At 33.9% G+C, this 9,006-nt stretch overlaps 2 protein-coding genes across 3 annotated transcripts in view; one reads left to right on the plus strand and one right to left on the minus strand.

Annotated features, from left to right (window-relative positions):
• LOC134806504 (proton-coupled zinc antiporter SLC30A1) overlaps positions 1-1,571 on the minus strand; it is a 47,212-nt gene extending 45,641 nt beyond the window's left edge. For both annotated transcript variants that reach the window (XM_063779784.1, XM_063779785.1), the window contains exon 1: positions 1,070-1,571. The gene's annotated coding sequence lies outside the window, so the exon portion shown is untranslated. The remainder of the gene's footprint in view (positions 1-1,069) is intronic.
• Positions 1,572-6,897: 5,326 nt separating this feature from the next.
• On the plus strand, positions 6,898-8,142 carry LOC134806266 (mitochondrial inner membrane protease subunit 1). The gene is made up of 2 exons (XM_063779495.1): positions 6,898-7,180; positions 7,724-8,142. The coding sequence occupies exons 1-2, from the start codon at positions 7,073-7,075 to the stop codon at positions 8,078-8,080; spliced, it is 465 nt and encodes a 154-aa protein (XP_063635565.1). The 5' UTR covers positions 6,898-7,072; the 3' UTR covers positions 8,081-8,142.
• The last annotated feature ends 864 nt before the right edge of the window (positions 8,143-9,006 follow it).

Below are 9,006 nucleotides of genomic sequence, written 5' to 3' on the forward strand. Positions count from 1 at the left end.
TTGTTGCCATCTTAAAGCATGTTCCAAACCAGTATAATATTAAAATAATTTGCTGAATTTCATGTTTGACATGAAACAGCCAAAAATTGTACAAATTTTGCATAGGGTAATTGTGCTAGTTTTCCTCCGGTGTCAGTTTCCATCCACTTGACGAAATTTGAATATAAGCCTTCATTGATGCACAAATTTGGACTTATTGCATCCTTAATATCTAAACAATTTATCTATCTACATAAAAAATATATTTGGCAAATAGCAAATTATGAATAATGTATTATTTACTAATCCGTCAAGTGGACAGAAACTGACACAATTATCCTATATAGCAGCATTTTAACCCTTTTTTGGCAATATATCTTACAAGATACATAATTTTACACCCTCTTTTTGTATTTTTTTCTAAGAGCATTTTATTACTCTTGGCTTAAGTACAAAGGTAACCTTATCCCCCTGAGAGATTATTAAGTAATAAATATTATTGGTATATTAAGGATTAAGATAGAACATAATCAGTAATGGAAATAATCTAGAGTGTGTCAGTATTATTTATATTGTTGAAGATGTAGTCACACGGAACTATACCAACAATTTTTATAAAATATAAAAGCACTTACAATGTGCAAATACTGATAATAATTAAAACTTTTAGTTTTTTAACGGCAATAAAATGCCAATAGTATATTATTCTGCCATGTACACTTGAATGTGCAAGTGACGGGTGAAAAATATTGAATGTTCTCGGATTTCAGCCAAAGTTTATATAACTTTGTAACAACTGAACTGAATGTCTTTAAATAACAATATGTCTGTTGATTTTTAAGAGGACTTACTTATGTTGTTGCTTTGTTCAAGGAACAGAGCATAACTAATTCAATGAACCATGAACACATGTGTATCACTAAAGTACTGACACTCAGACAATGAAGTGACATTGATATTTTGTAAAGAATAATAATATACATAAACTGATAAAGGACTGAAAGTACTGAAACACATAATAAGAACAAGTCATATCTTATATAAACAATAAATATTGACATACATATATAGAAAATTGAATGTTACTTACCAATTGATTGAAAGTAAGTAAATAAATCTTCTAAACTTTATGAGATAACTAAGCCCATTATAATAAAAGCGAATGTGTCATTCTCATAAGGAATACAAAATACGCACACTCATTTCAGAACAATTAGGGTTATTGCACTGATACAATATCGATTCAACACAACGAGGACAAACCGAATCACTTATGTTTAAGAAATAATAAAACAGAATATAGAAAAATCTTTCACGTTACGATGAAATACCATTAAAATGAAAATTTTATAAAAAATAAATTTAGATTTGTGCTGTGAAAGTAAAGCCACTCGCCTAGGACACAATTGTTTTAAATAAATAAGCTTAGATATTAAGCTTTAAGCCGCCGAAGACTTTTCACTATAATAATTTCTCAGCCGCCTAAAATCACTGAATGACGAGGACAAGTCAGGTTTCAACAAAATAATAAATGATTTTGGATCTCGAACTCCCTCGAGTCGAGCCGAGCTGTCGCGAGCTGTCTAAGTAAACCATAGAGGTTTAAACTTTATTTCGTTTTTATCGAACGGGCCAAGGAAACTAATTCAACAGCCAATACTGTCTATCGCAAGGGCTCTACAGCTTTGACAATTTGTTCTAAATTCTACCAGTGAGGAGGCAAACTGACATATTTTTATCACGCCAGGTGGCGCCTCCGTAACCGAATTGCTGTCACTGTCAATGTCAAATCACACATTTTTTCAAAGAAATTGTAAATAGTGTCTTTATTCTCCAAAATACTCCAATGTTATGCGACAAATTGTGAAATATAGGACCTCACTTTTTTCCCAAGGACCCGATATGCATAAATAGGTGAGAAAAAGCTTTAGGTATCGGTATCAAAAACTAAGGCAAATGACAAATAATGATTTTATAGGCTGCATTTTACGGAAGTAAATATTTTGGAAAGAATAAATACACAACACAACTATGCTATATAAGTATTAATGAAGTGGTACATAATTTAGGGCATAGCTTGGTCGCACATGCTGTACTCCAGACCACGTGATCATGTCGTTAAAAACATATAGCGATCCCGGACTGTCTCATTTCACGCTAGTAATAACACCCAAAAGAAAATGATGAGTATAGTTTTCTTTGTTCTTTTTTACTGAGGAATTGGGTTTGCCAGACTATATACTCGTATAGTTTGGCCAGAGACTGTATCATTTTAAGCATAGACAGAGAGAATCATACTGTCTTTATCTTACGTTAGAACTAGCACCTAGCACCCAAAAGAAAGGTGTGAGTATAGTATAGTTTTCTTTGTTCTTATGGTTTTAAGTGGATTGTGTAACTGTAACACGTTGTATAATGATAAATTTGGTTTGCCAGTCTGTATTTAACATATTATTCTAATATTTCTAATGTGATACAACATGCAGTCAGCAGCAGAAGTTGCTAAGCAGGCGATGTGTCCAAAATTACCTTGACACGCTCTTATGCTCTTAATTAGTCATCGACATTTAATTGATTGTTTATATAGAGACATCGTTAATATTTTATCAGACGCTGCGATGCAAAGTTATCATCAAGCTTGTGGCCGTAATAGGAAGGGTAAAAAAAGTCGTGGGCTGGAATAAACATGTCCGGGACGCCCACGGGCAGGCTAGGGTCAACTTTAATAAGCCTATTTCGGGAATCATTTACGAAAATATGTGCGCAAGTCGTAAAATATTCAAAAGCAAGTTGAAATGGTGCCAAAATCATCAAGAGCAAATTAAGTTAGATATCTTAGCGTCGCATCATAGCTCTAAAAATTTCAAACAATTTTGGAAGGCCGTTAAGAAACTGGATGGTCGGCCTGGCGTGCCCGTGAGCGTCGGAGAAGTAAGTGAGCCAGAATCCATTGCTAATATGTTTGTTGGTCATTTTAAAATAGAATCTCCATTAGGCCCAGCGCAGCAAAGGGTTGATGACGGGGCCTGTCGTGAGTCGGACCTTGTTCGTTTTACCTCTGAACAGGTCAAACATGTGATCACAAGAATGACCAGAGGAAAGTCGCCGGGTCACGACGGGCTCAGTTTTAGTAGTAGCTAAATTTTATTCTTTGTGCATGTCTCACTCATACTTACCACATGACCTAATGAACACCATTGTTGTGCCTATTCTCAAAGATAAAACTGGCGATGTTTCTAGTAAGTCCAACTATCGGCCCATCTCGCTTGCTGCTGTGCTGGCTAAGGTACTGGATAGCCTACTGGACGCACAACTTGGGAAGCATTTAAACTTACACTATGCGCAGTTCGGGTTTCGCCCATGTCTATCCACGGAAAGTGCAGTCTTAAGTTTAAAACACACGGTACAGTATTACACTGAGCGTCAGACACCTATATACGCCTGTTTCCTGGATTTATCCAGGGCATTTGACCTTGTGTCGTACGATGTCCTTTGGAATAAGTTAAGGGAGCAAAAAGTACCGGCGGAACTACTCCGAATATTTCAATTTTGGTACCTTAACCAGAGCAATAGCGTCAGATGGGCTGGTAGGTTTTCTCAGTCGTACAGGTTGGAGTGTGGGGTGAGGCAGGGGGGTATAACCTCCCCCAAGCTCTTCAACCTGTACGTCAACGACCTGATCGAGGGATTGAGCAGCACTACAGTAGGATGCAGAGTTGATGATGTTAGTGTCAACAATATCAGCTACGCGGACGACATGGTGCTGCTCAGTCCAACGGTCAGGGCGTTGAGAAAACTACTAAGCATATGCGAGGAATACGTAAGTAAACATGGCTTACTGTATAACGCTAAGAAAAGTGAATATATGGTATTTAAGGCCGTCGGAGGCAAGCTACCGGAAAGTGTACCTGCCATAAAACTTCATAATAACGAACTCAAGTATCTTGGACACTAAAGTCTATTTCAATAGAACTTGCTAACTGTGTAAACAAACCGCCATATTGAAATTGTCTCTGAATGATGAATCTACTAGTGATGGCCAAGACTCCTACTTACTACTTTACTAATGTCAAACCATATCGAATAATAAAATACCAAAAGTAAAAAACAAGTAGTTACTTATTTTTAATTTGTTAAATCACAATCAGAAGACAAATTAGTACCTAAGAATGATGTATTGATGTATTTTATAACCGTGGTGGTAGGTAAAGAGCGTGGGTTGGGTAGTGTGTAGCGGGTTTATATCACAAACTTTAGTCACAACACTACCCATCATAGACAATTGTAGAATTTAAAAGAAACAAAACCGTCATTCCAACAGGTCCTAATAACCTAACTTATGAACCCATTTTAAACTTTTATTTAAATATCCAAGATATACAGTTATATGTTTGTGTATTTTACGGAACGGACCGTTTCTATAGTGTATATGTGTATGGTTTCAATGGTATTTGATGAGGTGGTGTGAAAATTCAAAGAGAAACAGTGATAAAACAAAGTTAAGTTGTTTGTTTACATAGTTAGCAAGTTCTATTGAAATAGACTTTATGTCACCGACGACCTTAAAGACCAATTAGATATAGAAAGGGAGCGCAGGGCACTGGCAGTCCGATGCAATATGCTAATAAGGAGGTTTGCACGGTGTAGCCAACAGGTAAAAATAACGTTATTTAAAGCCTATTGTCAGGTTTTCTACACGTGCAGCCTCTGGACTAGTTATACGCAGAAGACTATCAGTTCCCTGCGCGTCCAATATAATAATGGTTTCAGGATGTTGTTGGGGCTGTCCCGTTTCTGCAGCGCATCGGGCATGTTTGCACAAGCTCGCACAGACGACTACTATGCAATAATACGCAAGAGAACTGCCTCGTTGCTCTGCAGAGTGCGGGCTAGCTCCAACCCCATCCTGGCTACTGTAGCGGGTAGCGGGCCGATACGACTCACCTATAATGCGGCATTTTGAGCGTGTTTTAACCGCTACTAGGTGATTATTATTGTTATTGCTGTCTGTGTGTGTGTGTTTGTCGATTTATGATTTATGATTTTAATATTAATATTAATTGTTACTAACCATTATGGGCCATTGTTGTCTTTTAATAAATAAATTAAATTAAATTAAATTAAATTAAATTAAATTAAATTAAATTAAATTAAATTAAATTAAATTAAATTAAATTAAATTAAATTAAATTAAATTAAATTAAATTAAATTAAATTAAATTAAATTAAATTAAATTAAATTAAATTAAATTAAATTAAATTAAATTAAATTAAATTAAATTAAATTAAATTAAATTAAATTAAATTAAATTAAATTAAATTAAATTAAATTAAATTAAATTAAATTAAGTTAAGTTAAGTTAAGTTAAGTTAAGTTAAGTTAAGTTAAGTTAAGTTAAGTTAAGTTAAGTTAAGTTAAGTTAAGTTAAGTTAAGTTAAGTTAAGTTAAGTTAAGTTAAGTTAAGTTAAGTTAAGTTAAGTTAAGTTAAGTTAAGTTAAGTTAAGTTAAGTTAAGTTAAGTTAAGTTAAGTTAAGTTAAGTTAAGTTAAGTTAAGTTAAGTTAAGTTAAGTTAAGTTAAGTTAAGTTAAGTTAAGTTAAGTTAAGTTAAGTTAAGTTAAGTTAAGTTAAGTTAAGTTAAGTTAAGTTAAGTTAAGTTAAGTTAAGTTAAGTTAAGTTAAGTTAAGTTAAGTTAAGTTAAGTTAAGTTAAGTTAAGTTAAGTTAAGTTAAGTTAAGTTAAGTTAAGTTAAGTTAAGTTAAGTTAAGTTAAGTTAAGTTAACAGTTAAGTTAACAGTTAAGTTAAGTTAAGTTAAGTTAAGTTAAGCTAAGCTAAGCTAAGCTAAGCTAAGCTAAGCTAAGCTAAGCTAAGCTAAGCTAAGCTAAGCTAAGCTAAGCTAAGCTAAGCTAAGCTAAGCTAAGCTAAGCTAAGCTAAGCTAAGCTAAGCTAAGCTAAACTAAACTAACCTAACCTAACCTAACCTAACCTAACCTAAACTAAACTAAACTAAACTAAACTAAACTAAACTAAACTAAACTAAACTAAACTAAACTAAACTAAACTAAACTAAACTAAACTAAACTAAACTAAATTAAATTAAATTAAATTAAATTAAATTAAATTAAATTAATAATAAAGACGCGTCAAGATCATTTTGAACACCTCACCCGCTTAGCAACTTCTGCTGCTTACTGTACAACTCCCACATATTGCTACTTAAATAGCTTAACATTTTTTTTCTACTCGTCGACTATAATTCTTGAATTAAGATTTCTTATACCAAACTGCAATTGGGTATTTTTAATGTGTGGGCTCCCAACTGAACTATAATATTCATTTCGATACAGTTTAGTCAACTATAATGAAATTGACCAGTCAACTATAATGAAACTGACCAGTCAACTATAATGAAATTGACCAGTCAACTATAATGAAATTCTTACTTAGACAACTCAGCAAGCTTCGTTGTCAAAACACGGTACTCGACTGAAAAGCTCTCTATTATATCACGATTGTATAAAATACTATTATGTGAATTAAAAAAATAGAATGGCGAAATCTACTCATAATAATGAAATGTCTTCTACGCTTGTTCAATAACTTTTGACATGGCTGCTAATACTGCCCTGCTAAGCCAAATAGCGCTATCTCGAAAGAGAATTCATTGCTAACTTATACTTTAGTTTCTATAACTGAGAATTCCTTTTTCAAAATAATTTGTTTTTGACAAAGCGCTATTCAGCTTAGGAAGGAGGGCAGTATAGGTTTTCTCATTCTAACTACCGCCCTATCTCACTCTGATGGACCGATATATCGTAAAGGTCTGTGGAGTCCTCAACGGGGAAGGCAACTGTCACTGTCAGTTTGATTGTCTATGGTCTATGACGTTTAAAATACGAAATACGATTACGAATGTGTAGGATAATTTTATTATTTAAAGAAATACTGATTATCCAGTTTTAGGTAACTCATAAGAACTATATTTAGTATTCTCATTTTACAATTTTGTAAGACAATATGCCAGAAAATAGGCATCAGCTGATAATGTGCAGGTTATGAAAGAAACAATTTGAATATTGTAGTCCCTTCAAAACAATGCCGTTCTTAAAAGTTGTTGGCAAAACTTGTGGTTTTATAGGCTATGTTTTCCAATACGCTTGTATTACACACTGCACGTTTGAATATATAGGAGATTTTGTGATGGTAAGTTAACATTATACCTAATATAATAAATCTCTATATAGCTTCTGCCTGTGAATCTGTGAATTCGTTTCGTTTGATTGCACAATGCCAGAAAACTGCCAGAAGCTTGCAGATGTTTCAATATAATTCGCCATACAAACCTTAAACCCTAGTAAATACTAGTAGGTTTATTATTTAATCTTATGAAGACATCCAAAATATTGAATAGTAAAAATTATTGTATTTCTTCCATAGTTACATGTAAACTTTTTTCTCTCTTTTATCCCAGATACCAAAGTGAGAGTTTGATTGCCCCAATCTATACCTTATTATCTTGTTAAGCCCAGATTGGGTTATTTGGTTGTAGATTGATTCAAGTATCATTTTAGTATACTCTGGCAGACCAACTTTGTCAGTAGAAAAAGGCGGCAAATTTTGAAAATGTTAAAGTTGAAAATCCCATACAAATTTTGAATTTTGCATCATTTCTACTGACAGTTGGCTTGCCGGAGTATTTAAGGCAAATAAAAACAACATTCATAACTGATTTATACATTGTTGCAGTGTTCAGGCCCATCAATGGAGCCTACTTTAGAATCAAATAATATATTACTCACAGAACACATAACTCCGAGGTTTCAAAGGCTACGTCGAGGTGATATAGTCATTGCAAAAAGTCCTACCAATCCTAAACAGAACATCTGCAAAAGAGTAACAGGTCTTCCCGGAGATAAAATGAGGGGTCAATTTCCAAGGAGAAGCCAAGTGGTGCCAAGAGGGCATGTATGGTTAGAGGGAGATAATGCAAGCAACTCATCTGACTCTCGGCTCTATGGACCGGTGCCTCAGGGCTTGATCAGAAGTAGAGTACTATGCCGAGTTTGGCCTTTAGACAAAATCTCATCCATGACTGACGATTAATTGTTTTACCACATTTATCTCAAATTGTATTTGTTAATAAATAGCAGACAAGTATGCTCCAAGTTAGATTTATTACTGCAGTGCAGATTTATTATTGAGGTAAATATTTTTTCCCCAAGAATTCAAAAAAATCCATTACATTAGGAAATTGTTATTTGTGTGTATTTGAAAATGTTAAAAAATACATGTAAATAGTCTTAGGTTCCAGGGCCACAAATAATACCCTTCATGCCTTCATTAAAAATAATAATTTATACTTAAAGATAATAAGGCATATATATATATATATATATATATATATATATTGAATTTTCACTTGAAAACGATGCATTCTTGTAAACAGCTATAAATACTAGATTTAATTTCCTAAGTGTTCATTTCGAAATCACCCTATATCGTTTTTTGGTGTCATTTTCAAAGAAAATGTGCCACATTATCGGTTGTTGATAAGGACGATACGATACGATATGTCTGTAGAGCCTTATCCAACAACAAGAGGCCTCTACTTACCTCACCGATAATTGCATGCGATTCTGATGCGATTTTATATAATTGCCGGCTAAGTAGGTGCAAATAATTCAAGGAGCGCTCAAATGCCGGGATGTAATGCAAATCCCATGCAATTTATCGTTGAGGAGATTTGTTATTTTATCCAGGAGGGTTTTCAGATTATCGGTTATTAGTGTTATTACGCTATATAGTTAAGCGCGCGGTTGTTTTATGCGATACCGTTAGCCCCCATTCCCACGGGCGCTTTTACAACGCGCGTTAAAAAAGCGTTTGAATTGACACAAATGGATACATGTGTATTTATTCACACGACAGCGGTGGCGTTTTTTATCAAGCGTTGTTGGATTTTCGACTTTAAGCCTTGGTCGTTAAATCGAATTTAGATTGCGGACAGATTCAAGCGCTTTTTTAACGCG

This window comes from Cydia splendana, chromosome 3, assembly GCF_910591565.1.
Source record: "Cydia splendana chromosome 3, ilCydSple1.2, whole genome shotgun sequence".
NCBI lineage: Eukaryota > Metazoa > Arthropoda > Insecta > Lepidoptera > Tortricidae > Cydia > Cydia splendana.

Coding starts and splice junctions, on each gene's coding strand:
- LOC134806266 (XM_063779495.1), top strand. CDS start 7,073: ATGCCGTTCTTAAAAGTTGTTGGCAAAACTTGTGGTTTTATAGGCTAT. Junction 7,181..7,723: donor ATATAGGAGATTTTGTGATG/GTAAGTTAACAT, acceptor ACATTGTTGCAG/TGTTCAGGCCCATCAATGGA.